General features: G+C 35.3%; 1 protein-coding gene across 1 annotated transcript in view; it reads left to right on the plus strand.

The window, feature by feature from the left end:
• LOC114338491 (uncharacterized) overlaps window positions 1–16,675 on the plus strand; it is an 82,821-nt gene that overhangs the window by 29,636 nt on the left and 36,510 nt on the right. Inside the window, exon 2 of the mRNA XM_028289089.2 lies at window positions 13,938–14,191. Within this exon, the coding sequence (XP_028144890.1) occupies window positions 13,938–14,191 (254 nt within the window). The remainder of the gene's footprint in view (window positions 1–13,937; window positions 14,192–16,675) is intronic.

Here is a 16,675-nt window from a genome sequence, read left to right on the forward strand (position 1 = left end):
GAGATGGAAAGAATTAGCATTGGACCGAAGAAGATGGTGGGAGGAGGTGAAGGAGTGTATAAAAAGACTGAAGTGAAATTAAGACTTATTATACAGGGTGTTTGGTAAAGAATGGGCCATAGCTTAACCTTAGATTCCTGAGCTTAAAATAGGTCGATTTAAGCTAACTTACCTTAGTATTAGATAATAACCGAAATAGTTATAGTCATAGTTATAGTTAGTCAAAGTTAAACTTTTATTTTATTTATTCTTGAATATATCCTAACAGGCATGGGATAATAACACAAAATTTGGTAAGAGAGGGTTTTTTGGGAAGAGAAATCTAAACTCGCCACCAAAAATGATGGATTACCCAGATGGCGCCACATATAGTTTTCAGCGCTCATTTAATAGGTTCATTTTTTTATTACCCGCTCTACATACTTTTTGAATCAAAACTTGTATTCTCTTAATATTTTTACTTAAAAAAGGTACAGTACATTCATTTCGCTAACTCAACCGTTTTCGAGATAAACGCATTTTAAATCTGCGAGGCAACATAACTTTTTGCATAATATCATTATAGTTACACAAGAAAAATAACTTAAAACCATAAAAATTTAAAAAAATGTATCGCAAAGATCTTGAAATGGAATTTAAAATGCAATGACATAAATATGAGAACTGGTACACTTATTATGGTTTCAAGTTTATTTTTCGGGTCTAACTAAAATGATATGCAAAAAATTATGTTGTATCGCAGATTTAAAATGCGTTTATCTAAACAGTTGAGTTTAGCGAGATGAATGTAGTCCTTTTTAAGTAGAAATATTAATACAATAAAAAATTTTATTCAAAAATATGTAGAGTGAGGGATAAAACAAATAATTGAATGCATTAAATGAGAGCTGAAAGACATATAATATGGCGCCCTCTGGGTAATACATCATTTTTGGTGGCGAATTTATATTTCGCATCCCAAAAAACCTCCGCTTACCAAATTTCGTGTTGTTGTCCCAAGCCTGTCAGGAAATATTCAAGAATAAATAAAATAAAAGTTTAACTTTGACACCCTGTATTTCGGTTACTATCAACTTTCGTACTAAGGTAAATTAGCTTATATCGACCCATCTGGAGCTCAGGAATCTAAGGTTAAGCTATTGTTATGACAGTTCCGTAGATTGTTCCTACATAGAAAGAGTCCCTCGACGTGAAAGAAGAAGTAGTCACGTACGAGAATATTCTGGATGTCATGGAATAACCCAGAAATGTCTGGTGACATCTAGAACGTCAGAAAACTATATAAACATTATGTGTTTGACATTCTATAGTTCAGTTGTATTTGAGATTTTGAGTATAAAAAGTTGTCAGTTTGTTCAAGTTGTTAACGTATTGTAATATTGTATTGGAGTTTAAATAAAGTATTTTAAAGAAGTTGTAACATTGGCGACAGCGGTGGGATAAGAAGACATTAAGTAATTTGTATATGGTCAATACAAGATCTACTAAATTCGAGAAAGAAATGGATACATCCGGACCACCAGAATGGTTTTTAAAAATGGAAGAGTTAAAAGAGAAACGTAGGCAAGAAGAGAAAGAAAATGAAGAGAAACGTAGGCAAGCAGAGAAAGAAAATGAAGAGAAACGTAGGCAAGAAGAGGAGGAGAGGCGTAGACAAGTAGAGGTAGAAATAATAAATAGTTTGTCACAAATTCAAGAAAGTTTTACATTAGAGGTAAGTCAAATTAATAGTAGAATAGACACATTAGAAGAAAAACAAAGCTATTTAGATAATAAACTAGAACAGCAACAAAATGATTTAAAGCAACAACAAGATAATTTAAAATCTAGTTTAGAAAGACAAATAGTTATGTTAGAACGAAAAATTAATACCCAAGCTTCTTTATCTCGTATTGTTTCAGTAACGAATGTCGAATCTGAAACAGCCCCTTCATCTTCACATCCCCTAAATCTTCTTGAATCAGGCACAATCAGAAATAGCAAAATTTTGAAACCACCCACCTTCGATGGCCAAACAGCATGGGAAACGTATCGTTTCCAATTTGAAGCTGCAGCTAAAGCAAATGGCTGGACTGAAAGAGAAATGGCAGCTTCCTTGGTGGTGTCGCTTCGAGGTCAGGCAGCAACCGTCCTTCAATTTCTTCCTCAGGATTCACCTAGTTATGACTCACTTGTTCAAGCTTTAGAAACAAGATATGGCCAACAACATCTGAAGCAGGTTTTTCAAAGTCAGCTTAAAGTTCGGTATCAAAAACATAACGAGAGCCTACAAGAATTTGAAGCTGATATTAAAAGATTACTACATTTGGCATACCCTCAGGCACCTAAAGATTTTCTTGAACAAATCGGTATACAGGCATTCATAGACGGACTACATGATATTGAAATGCAACAGGCTCTCCGATTACAATACCACAAAACGCTAAATGGAGCACTAGTTTCAGCCCAGGAGTTTGAAGCGGCTAAAAGTATTTCAAGATCTCGCCCAAGATTAAAAGAAATAAGATTTCGAGAAGATGAACAAGTCCCTACCACAGATAATCAACAACGTATTTTGTCCCAGATGTTGAACATACTACAAAATCTTCAACAAAATCAACAAAAAGCTCAAAATCAAAACAGAAGATGTTTTAACTGCGGAAGAATTGGACATTTGCAGGTCAATTGTAGAAGTGGATCCCAAGCGAGAAAAGAAGAATACAATAATGATGTCAGAAGGTCGCCTAGATCGACATCCAGAAGCCCATCATATAGTCCTACTAGAAATATTAGTAGAGATAGGTATGTAAGAAGTCGATCTCCTACAACTGACCACAGATATTCAAACAATAGCCAGGGAAACGAATAAAAGTCGACACTAAGGGGCGGGCGTCGGCTGAATCTAATAAAAGCCCCCAAATTCGCAGTTATACTTTAAACAAAAATGAACAGAACTTATTACTTAAGGGCTACGTTGACAATCAAAAATGCACTTTTCTTATTGATATCGGTGCAACAAGATCTTTTGTTCGCAAAGAACTTCTGAACAGAAAACTACAGCCATGTAAAACAAACTTAGTTCTTGAAACAGCTTCAGGTCAAACTATTCCAATTCATGGAGAAGTAACGGCGACCATAAAGATTGGCAACACCTTGATAAAACACATATTTCTTGTAGCCGATATTAAAGATGAATGCATTCTTGGAATGGACATTATGCAAAACAAATTTATCATAGATCTTCAAAATAAAATTTTGTTTATTGAAAATGAAGAAATAGTCCTAAATTTTGAAGAGTCTACACCTCAAGTAAGAGTTATAGTTAGTGAAGATACAGAAATTCCTCAAAATTCTGAAAGTATAATCCTGGCGAGACTGAGTCAAAAACCTGAAGGTTTACATTTCGGCGTTGTTGAAAGCGAGGAACTTGTTAATGACGGAATCTTGATAGCCAGATGCCTCGTGAATGTAGATGAGATAATTCCAGTAAGGGTTGCTAATTTGTCCAAAAAGCCTTTTAAGTTGAAGAAAGAACAACAAATAGCACTCTGTACGCCAATAGAAAAAATAATCAAGTGCGAAAAGTATTTGAAAAAGAATACAGCTTTAAGTTACCAAGTTGACGCTAATCTGGCGAAAGAACTGATCAAAAATGTTGATCACTTAACAACTGAAGAAGTAGAAAAAGCTAATGAATTTATTAATGAAAACTACGACATTTTTGAATCCGAGAAATCTACAGGGCGTACTAGTCTAGTTCAACATAGAATCGATACTGGAGATGCAAGACCAATTCGTCAAGCCCCACGCAGATTACCGTTTGCTAGACAAAAAGAAGTTGAAAACATAATACAAGACATGATAAATTCCGATACCATCGAAGAAGCTTCGGGCCCCTGGTGTTCACCAGTAGTCTTAGTAACTAAGAAAGACGGATCTACTCGTTTTTGTGTAGACTACAGAAGATTAAACCATGTTACACAAAAGGACAGTTATCCATTGCCACGAATAGATGATACACTAAACACTTTATCAGGTGCTAAATGGTTTTCGACTCTAGATTTAAAAAGCGGCTACTGGCAAGTAGAAGTACATCCTGATGATCGAGACAAAACAGCTTTTTCAACTGGCCGTGGTCTCTACAGGTTTCAGGTTCTACCATTTGGTATTTGTAATGCTCCAGCTACGTTTGAACGCCTGATGGAAATGGTTTTAAGAGGACTTACTTGGAAAACATGTCTAGTATATCTTGATGATATAATGATTATGTCCAAAACCTTTGATGAACATCTGAAAAACTTAAGCGAGGTATTTGAAAGACTGCGAAATGCCAACTTAAAGCTTAATTATAAGAAATGTTCACTATTTCAAAGAGAAGCGTACTATCTAGGACATATCGTTTCAGCAGATGGAATTAAAACTGATCCAGAGAAGATTTCAGTTATTAAAGATTGGCCTAAACCAGGAAATAAAAAAGAAATTAGAAGTTTTCTTGGACTCTGTTCATATTACCGAAAATTCATAAAAGATTTTGGCCGCATCGCTAAGCCTCTTTATCCACTAACCGAAAACAACATTGAATTTGACTGGACACCGGATTGTCAAAATGCCTTCGTAGATTTAAAAAAACTACTTACAACAGCACCTATCCTAGCCTATCCACGAGAAAATGGAAAATTTCTGTTGGATTGTGACGCATCTCAGCATGGTATTGGCGCTGTATTATCACAAGAACAGGAAGGTGAAGAAAAAATTATTGCATATTTTAGTAAAACCATAGGAAAGGCAGAAAAGAATTATTGCGTTACCAGAAAAGAGCTCCTAGCTATTATACAAGCCCTAGAACACTTTCATACCTTCCTTTATAACAGAAATTTTACAATCAGAACAGACCATAGCGCTTTGCAGTGGCTAATGAATTTTAAAAAGCCAGAAGGACAAGTGGCTCGATGGATAGAGAGACTCCAACAGTATAACTTCGACATAGTACATCGAAAAGGGCGTCTCCATAACAATGCCGATATTCTTTCTAGGCGACCCTGTTTAGAACGACAATGCCAGTACTGTAAAAGACTTGAAGAAAAAGAGAGCGTAACTGAAGAAGTAAGTCTCTGCATGACCACGGTTGAACAGGAAGAAGATAATGATCAGACTTCCCTGGAAAACATTAAGAAGAGTCAAAAGAAAGATAATGACTTAAGAGTCATACGAGAATGGCTTAGAAATGGAGTAAGACCTCTTTGGCAGGATATATCTAAATATAGTCGAATTATAAAGGCGTACTGGGCTCAATGGGAATCTTTGCATCTTTCGAATGGTCTATTATATCGGAAGTGGGAAAGTCCCGATGGAGTACGTATAGTTCAACAAGTGGTACTGCCAAAATCACACATTAAAAGTGTGTTGCAAGAACTTCATAGCAGCCTGTCTGGAGGACATTTTGGGGTAAAAAGAACACTGGCCAGGGTTCGAGACAGATTTAATTGGATCAATTGTCGCCGAGATGTAGAAGAATGTGTAAGAAATGCGACTTATGTAACGGTAGAAAAGGCCCTAGAACAAGAAGTCGTGGTAAAATGGCACAATATCTTTCCGGAGAGCCTTTTGAACGACTTGCAGTTGATACTCTCGGTCCACTTCCAACGACAGAGAGAGGTAACAAGTACTTAATGGTTGCAATGGATTATTTTTCAAAATGGCCTGAAATTGCACCTCTTCCTAATCAAGAAGCGACGACTGTAGCAGAAGCATTCATAACACACGTCGTATCAAGACATGGAGTTCCTTTAGAGTTGCATTCTGATCAGGGACGAAATTTTGAATCCGAATTATGGCAAGAATTAATGAAAATCTTGGGTATTAAGAAAACTCGAACTACGCCTTTCCACCCACAATCAGACGGAATGATCGAAAGACATAATAGAACTATTTGTCAATACCTCTCAATGTTTGTTGCTGATAATCAAAAAGATTGGGATACCCTAATACCTCTATTCCTGTTAGCCTACAGAAGTTCTGAACATGAAGCAACCGGTTATTCTCCATCAATGATGATCACCGGAAGAGAAATGAAGCTTCCTCAAGATCTTATTTTCGGAAAATTGCCTACCTGTGAAGAAGAACCTTCATCCCTGACGTACCTAGAAAGCTTAAGAGAAAAACTGGAAAAAGTCCACGAATTTGCTCGTAAAAGTTTGAAGCTTCAAAGTGATAAAGCCAAGTCTAGGTTCGATGTGCAAGCTACAGGGACAACTTTCGAAAGAGGTGATCCAGTATGGCTATACAATCCCACACGCAAGAAAGGACTTTGTCGGAAACTTCAACGAAACTGGGAAGGCCCGTACACCGTCTTAAAGAAAATAAATGATCTGGTCTACCGCATCCAGTTTTCAGCGAGAAGTAAACCCAAGGTAGTTCACATTGAGAGATTAGCCCCATATCATGGAACTGATCCACCCTGTTGGCTTCAACCAGACCCTGATAGACCAGTTATTCGAGGCGAATAACTATAAAGGAGGGAGCAGTGTTATGACAGTTCCGTAGATTGTTCCTACATAGAAAGAGTCCCTCGACGTGAAAGAAGAAGTAGTCACGTACGAGAATGTTCTGGATGTCATGGAATAACCCAGAAATGTCTGGTGACATCTAGAACGTCAGAAAACTATATAAACATTATGTGTTTGACATTCTATAGTTCAGTTGTATTTGAGATTTTGAGTATAAAAAGTTGTCAGTTTGTTCAAGTTGTTAACGTATTGTAATATTGTATTGGAGTTTAAATAAAGTATTTTAAAGAAGTTGTAACACTATGAATAAGAATTATTTATAAAATATGTAAACGTTTCAGCCCTAGGTCTACATCACGGCCAGTTGAGCTTAATAAATAAATAAATAAACTATTCAACCAACGGACGATAATGCTTTAAAGTATAAAACGGCCTTTATTTATCTTAACATCTTATCATAACGTATGTCCTAAAAATTTTGGCACAAAATATTTATCGGATTTGTTTTTTAATAAATAAAATTTATTTAAACACTAACAAGTTATTATAAATAATTATAACTCTATACTCAACTAAACTGTACTATTGAATTATATGAAGTGGCCCATTCTCCTCTACTAGACGCAAATTTCTTTGAATATCTCTCATAAGGTCCTGGACGGAATTCAGATCATTTCTCTAAGTTTATCGCAAGTTCGCCTTCTTAATTGTTCTGCATCTTGGGCTCCCCAGCCTCCATGATAAACATTCCTAGACAGTATGTCCCAAAAATTCTCTATTGGGCGAGTCTGCTGCAAGTTTGGAGGATTATCGTTTTTGGGAACAAAGGGTATGTGATGTTGTCGAAGCCAGTTTTGGGAATCTCTTGAGTAATGGCATGACGCTAGGTCTGGCCAAAATATAATATCGTCATTAGCATGATGTTCGTGGACAAACTGAAGTAATTTGGAAAGGCAGTTGCCAATATAGCTCTGGCTATTCAAAGTTTCACCCCTCACTCTTCCTACAAAAGGTCGGGATACGCCCCTGTTAGAAATTGCGCACCATACAAGGATTGTATCTGCAAATTTCGCTTTACGGTAGGGGAGCCCAAGCGGGGATTTTTGCAGTTACTCAAGCGCGTCAGAAAATCACATGGGGAGAAACCTTGTACCCTGAAAATGTAAATCTACCATATATAAGAATAACAATAATAATAATAAGACGTTTATTGTTCCAAAAAAATATATAAATTTACAAAAAAAAAACAGATTTGAAATGTGGCAGGAAGAATGCGTTTTGGTATCAGCATCTGTATTTTACAATAAAATACAGGGCTGTTGAACGCCAAGTATTTAAAAAAAAATTTATTACATTGTAATAATAATTAACATAATATCTTAACCTAAAAAAAAAAGAAAAAAAATCTAATTCTAAGTTAAATATAATTAACATAGAAGGAATAAGAAGAAAAAAGGAAAGAAAAAATACAAGAAAAGAAAAGTTGAAAAAGAGAAAAAGAAACGAGAAGAAGAAAAAAAGAGCTGCTTGCACATTTTTTACTGATAATTTAATAGTAGAGCTTTAATTTTGTTTTTGAAAGTAATAGGAGATAAATTACAATTAAAAATTTTATATTTATTAATAAGTGATGGAGCGATATAAGAAAATATTTTCTTAAAGATTTGCTTATTATGCTGAGGAATTCTAAGTAAGGTTGTAGGTCTCAAGTTTCTTCGATGCTTTTCGTGACTGAAGTTTAATTTATTGTACAGATACTTGGGTGTTTTTGTTCTAATTATCTTGTATGTAAAGTTTAGCGAGTGTAAAGTTCGCCTGTTGAACATGTTTAACCAGCCAAGATCAAGAAGTTTATGAGAAACCCTCTGACGTCTGCGTATTCCAAAAATAAATCTAAGACAAGAATTTTGTACTTTTTGTACCCTTTTTTTATTAACAAAACTTAAAAATGGTCCATATATATGATCACAGTGATTAAAGTGAGAAAGAATCAACAACTCACATTGCTTTTGTTTTTAAATTAAGAAATTGCCTGTGGGGGTATAAAGCTTTTAACATGGAGTAGGCCTTTTTTAAACACAAATTAATGTGATTGTTAAAATTTAATTTGGTATCCATAGTAAGTCCTAAATTTTTGGAGGATGCTTGAAAAATAATAGTGTTGTCATATATACAAGGTACAATATTCGTTGACAGATGCTCACGTTGATTTTCAGAACAGAACAACATGGCTACCGATTTAGAGGGATTTATTTTAAGTAGATGTTTGTTAGAGCTAGTTAAAATTTCCTGAAGGTCAGAATTAATTCTTGAATTGGCTAACTGCGCCTCATGAGGAGCGAACGAATATTTTAGTTGTGTATCGTCGCAGTATTGATGATAGTCACAATGTTTTAAGGACTTTATAATATTAAAAGTATAAATTTTAAAGAGCAAAGGTCCTAAGATACTTCACTGAGGAACTCCTGACAGAATATTACATATATTTGATCGCTTATCATCAATTACCACAGTTTGAGTACGCAGAGTTAAATATGATGTTAATAAATTCAATGAAGCTTCATCGAAGCCTATATGTTTTAAAATTGATATTAAAATTTCATGATTGATCATATCAAAGGCTTTCGAATAGTCTAAGACAGAGGTTCTCAATCTGTGGTACATGTACCACTGGTGGTACATATCATTATTGGCGGTGGTACACAAAACACAGAAAAAATTAAAATAGTAGTATGTACTTAGTAAGTATTGATAATACAATTTAAAAATATAGGTGGTACCAAAAATAATAAAAATAACTGTAGGTGGTACATCACTCAAAAAGGTTGAGAACCGCTGGTCTAAGAGAATTAAAACTGTTGCGTACTTTCTATCATCTGCGGATACTATATTGTCAATTATATGAGAAATCGCTGTCTCACAACTATAATCTGTCCTAAATCCTGATTGTTAGCAGGGATATTATTTTTTTACAAAAAATTGCTCATTTGCTTTTCCATAATTTTTTAGATTATTTTCGAGAACGTGGTTAGGATAGATATACATCGCAGATGATTAAATTCAGATGGATTCTTTACTTTAGGTAAAGGAATAACTTTTGCTTTTTTCCACGACGCGACGCGGGAAAGTAAAACTCGATGATACAGCTATTAGCAATATGCGTAATAAAAGGCACGATAAAGGGGCAACAAAGTTGAATTAGAGTTATATCATCCTGTGCAAAGGCATTTGATTTTACACTCAAGATAATCTCGGCAACATCCTCCATGGACACTGTATTAAACGGAAATGGTTCTTGAACAGGCATAGAATGATTTCTGTAGAAACTTAGAAGTTCATTACTGGGTTGTTGATTAATTGAACAAGCCGCTGTAAAATGTTGATTAAGTTTATTAACGTCTTTAAGATTATCTGGAATATGATTTTTTTTTCTGTTAAGTACGTTAACCTTCCTAAGTTCATTCCACTTTTCTTTTAAGCTGCAGTTTTGAAGTTTATTGTTTAAATAAATCTTTTTTTCACGTCTAATAGTAGAAGTAGTTAAGTTCCTAATCTGTTTGTAGTAATTCCAGTGTTCCGGATTCCTACTACGACGATATCTATTTAGAGCTTGTTTTCGCAGTTTTTGCATAAGTCGTATATTGTCTGTAATCCAAGGGCAATATGGTTTTTGCTTATTTGTACAATTGGCCCTTAATGCAGGGGAGTTCGTTAAGGGGGGGGGGGGCGAAAAAAAAATCATTCCTTAGAAAAACTCGAAATCGTCAGATTAAGATAAGGTAAGTTAAAGAGAAAATGCCAAAGAGAAGACTATATACCTGGAAGTCACCAGCAGATCAAGAAGGGAGAATTATAAGAAACCAAATAGATTATGTATTGATTAGACAAAGATACAAGAACGCAATTATATCTTCAAAAACCTATCCAGGTGCCGACATAGGATCAGATCACAACCCAGTAGTGACCAAAATTAGGCTCAAAATGAAAATAATAAAACGCAGAACAACAGATGTAAAAATCGATACAAGTAAACTAAGAAACCCACTCATAAAACAACGCCTGACAGATGGAATTAATAACCGTTTAATGAATGTTAAAGAACAAATCCAGCAAAATACTGAAACAGAGACAAAATGGTTATTAATACAGACAGAAATAGATAAATGTCAAAAACAAATTCTTACACCAACCAGATACAAAAAGAAACAATGGATGACGGAGGAAATCTTAGATTTAATGGAAGAAAGACGTCAGCATAAAAACAAAGATAATCAAATGTACAAAAATGTGGATAAACAAATAAAATCCAAAATTAAACAGGCTAAAGAACAGTGGTTAAAAGAACAATGCGCAGAAATAGAAGAACACCAGAAAAGACATGATAATTTTAACACACATAAAAAAATTAAGGAATTAACGCAGATCAACAGAAAAAGAAAACCGGGAATACTAAAAGATATAGATGGGAAACTTGTGTTGAGTACTAACGAAAAATTAAAGAGATGGACAGAATACATAAATGAATTGTTCAAAGACAATAGAACAGAGCAGATGGAAGTCGAAGTAGAAGATGATACGGTTTTGAAGATATTAAAAGAAGAAATTAAATCGGCATTAAAAAACAGCAAAAATGGTAAAGCAGTAGGTCCAGACCAAATCCCAGTAGAAAGCTTAAAATGTATAAATGATGAAACCTTAGACATTATCGTAGACTTGTTTAACACAGTGTACATAACAGGAAACATACCAAAACAATGGTTACTCTCAACCTTTTGTGCTATCCCTAAAAATACAAACGCTAAAGATTGCAGTGAATACAGAACAATATCATTAATAAGTCACATTCTCAAATTATTCTTGAAAATAATACATGGTCGTATAAACAAAAAACTAGAAGAAGGAATAGATGATAGTCAGTTTGGGTTCAGAAACGGACTAGGAACCAGAGAGGCGTTATTTGCTTTTAATGTGTTAGCTCAAAGATGCATGGACATGAATGTGGATGTGCATGTTTGTTACGTTGATTTTGAGAAGGCTTTTGACAAAGTAAGACATGAAAAATTAGTCCAAATTCTAAAGACAAAAAACATAGACAAAAGGGACTTACGAATAATAACAAACCTTTACTGGAATCAAAGAGCACAAATTGTAATAGATAACGAACCCAGTCCAGAAATTGAAATCAGGAGAGGAGTTCGGCAGGGATGTATTATGTCTCCATTACTCTTTAATGCATATAGTGAAGCCATTTTTAAAGAAGCATTGCTATCTCAAAGTGAAGGAATAATAATTAACGGAAGATCTATTAACAACATAAGATATGCAGATGTCACCGTGATTATAGCAAGCTCTGCTGAACAACTCCAACTACTACTGAACAAAACAAACAATTTCTGTAAAGAATATGGACTAAAAATGAATATAAAAAAGACCAAATACATGATAATAACTAAGAAAACAAACATACAAACAAGCATACATTTGGGAAATGTACCGATAGAAAGGGTTGATAAATACAAATACCTAGGAACCTGGATTTCAGAGAAAAATGATCAAACAACAGAAATAAGGACCAGGATAGAAATAGCAAGAAATGCGTTTGTAAAAATGAAAACAGTTCTCTGCAACAAAGACCTTAGCTTAGAACTGAGAGCAAGAGCTTTGAGATGCTACGTGTTCTCGATACTACAATATGGACTTAAAAGCTGGACATTAAAGCAAGAACACATAAATAAGCTACAGTCATTTGAAATGTGGTGTTACAGAAGAATGCTTAGAATAGCATGGACACAGAGGAAAACGAACACGGAAGTACTGCGAGAAATGGGTAAAGAATGCGAAATAATAAACACAATAAAAATAAGAAAGTTACAATATCTGGGACACGTAATGAGGAGGCGGAAGGAGTATAGGAAGAAGGAGAGTGTCATGGTTAAAGAATTTAAGGGACTGGTTTAGATGCAGTTCTATAGAACTCTTTAGAGCAGCGGTGGATAGAGTAAAGATAGTGATGATGATATCCAACCTCCGATTAGGAGACGGCACTTGAAGAAGAAGAAGTTAAGTACATACAAAACAGTGTATATTTCAAAAATCTGACGATTTGAGCAGGGCGTAAGGAAATGGGTGAGTCCCAAAGTTTCACAAGAAAAAAGCGAATATTTCGCGAAATGAATGACAGATCGAAAAACTAAAAAATATGTACCCAATATTTTTCAAAAATCTATCGAATGATACCAAACAGAAGTTCCTTCCCACGGAGAGGGTAAATTTAATATTTTAAATACGAATCCCGCGATATTTCGCGAAATGAACATCAGATCGAAAAACTAAAAAGCAGCGACTCGATTCGAGTTTAAAATTCATTTCGCTGATTACCCGTTAGAGGGCGTTCTATCAATACTGCAATATAAATTGTTTTAATTTATATCGAGAATCTACGGCCGTGATGGTAAAAATCTGTCTTCCTCAGAGCCTCCTTGAAAACAGGTACACCTATAAATAGTAGGTACTATCGGGGGATGGAGGAAGACAGATTTTAATCAAAACGAAACCGTAGATTTTCTTATTTTATTATTTTACTAATGCCATACTCTGTATAGAGTACACAGACTCGTTTCATATGGGTCTCTGAACCGTAAAGTGGAATGTTTTCCTAGCGTTGCCGGTTGGTATGGTTATACCTGGGTTAAGCAGAGAACTCGAATCGAGTCGAAATTCATTTCACAATCATTTTTGTCAAACAAAATGTGTTGAAGCAAAACTTACCACGAATTATCTTCCAAAGCTGTTCAAATATAACTGTTAATTATAATTTCAAATAAATAAAGTACAAATATAATTATTAAGAATATTAAATACCTACATATTTATATTATGTATTTTATTTCAATTTAGACATATAATATACCTAAAAGCACCTAAATGATTTAATTTTTAAGTTTGAACTCTTTATAACAACGCATCCATAGAAAAAGTACAGTGTATAACACTTGAGAAAATGACATATTTCTCCCTCGCTTGATTTACGGCACACGCCTCGTGCTTCGGCTCGTGCCAACAAACTTCTACGCTCGTGAGAAATATGTGTTTTTTCTCACTTGTTGTACAATATACTATTTTCTATGTGACATTGTCAAAAAAAGTCAGAATGCAAGAGAAATTCGTTATTTCTGAAGGAATAGTTAAAAAAGCCAAAAAAGCGACTGATAATCTGTTACCGAAAAAATCCAAAGAAACGTATGACAAGGAATACGCTAAATTTCAAAAATGGGTGACAGAAAATAATACTCAATGCGTAAATGAGACCGTACTGCTGGCATACTTTGGAGACATACTTTATGCCCGCGCGGACATAAAGTATACCATTATGTGGTTCGTAACTAAGTAATAAATACACAATATTAAACCGATACCTATGACATAAAAATTTATATGTACCTTTTATTTCAGGATGCAGCTTTACGCAGAATTTTATTGAACCTCTTGAACCTGTTGATATACAGAAATTTCATATTGATCCTATTGATACCATTGATCGTGGTTTTGGTAATAGCAGCACTGGAGTAATTGGAGTACTACTAAATGCCAGTGAATATGGGAAAAGTATTAAATCTTTTTATCAATATATTTCATCATCACTCATAGACATGTGTCGCGATCCTAGGTATCCTGGGCTTAGACTAAAGATATTTGCGATCCATAAAGTAAGTGAACACATAAAGATATATTATAACTTTAAATTGTAGTTTGTTAATCAGTATTAAATATCATCTGTCTATTATAATAAACCCTCAAGTGTTGCATGAATGGTGAATATTAGAAATTTTTCAAACAGCCAGAGATAAGAGCACATTTATATAATTTTTTTATATATCTTAGAAAAAGTGGACATAATAATATACAAGAAAATAGCTAACTTTCGTTATTTGTTAAAAAAAAATTGATTTAATTAGTAGGTAACATCAAAAAGTTCCAATGCTGCCGGGACATAAATTTGAAATTAAGAACGAGAATGTTAAGGTGCTATGTTTCCTCCGTACTGTTGTACGTCATGAAAGCTTGGATACTAAAAAAGATAAACATCACAAACATTGAGGCATTCGAGATGTGGTGCTACTGGAGAATGTGGAAAATACCATGGACAGACACGGAGAAAATTCAAGATGTTTTGCTGAAGATGGGGAAGGAATGTGAAGTCATAAATACAATCCATCTATCTATTAGCCTTGCGACATCCAATATTGGACATAGGCCTCTCCTTCGCTCCTCCATCTTTCTCTATCCTGAGCCATGTGCATCCATTTTGAGCCAGCTTGGTGTTTCAGCTCATCTACCCATCTCATCTGTGGTCTCCCCCTCTTTCGTTTGTCCATGTCCATGGTCTCCACTCTGTAATAATTTGATCCCATCTTTCGTCTTTTATCTAACGGCCGGCGAATTTCCATTTTAGTTTAGCTGTTTGACGAGTAGCATCCTTAACTTTTGTGACATTTCTCACCCAGGAATTCCTTTTTCTATCTGACAGCCTTATGTTGATCATTTGTCTTTCCATTGCTCTTTGTGTTTTTGCAATTCTGTCCATATTCGCTTTTGTGAAAGTCCATGTCTGACATCCATATGTAAGGAACGGAAAAATACATTGGTCGTAGAGTTTCGTTTTCAGATATGGAGGGTATTTTTTATTCTTCAATATGAAGCTTAGCTTACCAAACGAGGGCCACGCTAACTTACTTCGTCTCTTTATTTCTGCTGTTTGGTTGTCTCTATTCAAATTTATTATTTCTCCCACGTATATGTCTTCATTACATCAATATTTCATAAAAACAATATAAACGAGAAAACTGGAATATCGACGCCACATAAGGAGAGGCGAAAAGTACTCCCTGCTAAGGCTCATAATCCAAGGAAAAAGAAATGTGGGACGTAGAAGGATTTCCTGGTTGCGAAATTTATGGGAGTGATACGGGTGCAGTTCAATACAATTGTTCAGAGCTGCAGCCAACAAATTTAAAATTGCTGTGATGGTAGCCAACCTCCAATAGGAGACGGTACTGCAAGAAGAAGATCAAAAAATTGTAACATCAGTCCGCGAGATGTATTTGACGCGCTCTGTGGCATGCAGTGTAATTAATGTAAATTGTATGAATATTGTTACGCGATTGACTCTACTATTTTATTTATTTATATCTTTAGGCACTAAGTTTAATTTAAGTAAAGGAAGACTTACTTATGTTATTTTATTTACATCACTTATTTATTTTAATAATTACAAATAACACCAACTAACACATCTAATTTATTTACAACTCAAATTTATGATTTAATTAACTAAACATAATAACTTCGAAAACTAATATATACATTTCATTAAATCTGATTCGAATACAATTATATCACGCGTCACGGCTCGTTCATTCACTGACTGGCCTGTGCTCGAATTCCTGTTTTTAAATACTCTGACAGCGGTCGCCTCGAATCGCCGTGGAAGGTCTGGCCTTTACTCGTAACCCCGGGAAACATCGAGAATAATTAAGCCGGGTTGTGAGGCGTCACATTGCCCCCTCCTTAAAAGATGGTTCCTCCTGGAACCTTGTCGGGACTGGAACTGGATGCTGGTATCTGCAACTGGACCCTCTTATACAACTCCCAGTTGTATAAAAGTGACAGGGGACGGTCTTCTCTCCGCACCAGTAACTATGCGGATTGCAACAGACTAACACCTGGACCTAGGTGTCTTGGAAAATTTCTTTTACCATATTTCGGATAAATCTCCAGTCTAATTGGCTGCATTCTAACTTTGGCATGGCTAACTTTTGCACGTCGGACTCCAACACGTGCTCTCTCAATTGAATTAATGCATCCCATACATCTTGGTAGGTAGGTTGGTCACGGACAGTGTCTTTTGTTACCAGATAGAATAGGTAACGTGATGCATCTTGGAGTTTCAATGCTTTGCCAGGAGCTGGCAGTTGGCATTGAAGTTCTGCAACTCGACCAAACTTCCTTCGGAAGGCGGATGCCAACCCTCGTGCGTCTTTGATACTGGCCGGGATGGTATGGGCCAGCGAATAGTCATCGGGAAGTGCGAGAAGATCTCGCTTTTCTTCAGTGGTAACACCAGTCTTGCTTTACCGGTACCTCCGTAGGCACCCATGAACTCTTCAAAGGTAAGGTCAGGTATTCCTCGA

This window comes from Diabrotica virgifera, chromosome 4 (genome assembly GCF_917563875.1).
Source record: "Diabrotica virgifera virgifera chromosome 4, PGI_DIABVI_V3a".
Taxonomy (NCBI): domain Eukaryota; kingdom Metazoa; phylum Arthropoda; class Insecta; order Coleoptera; family Chrysomelidae; genus Diabrotica; species Diabrotica virgifera.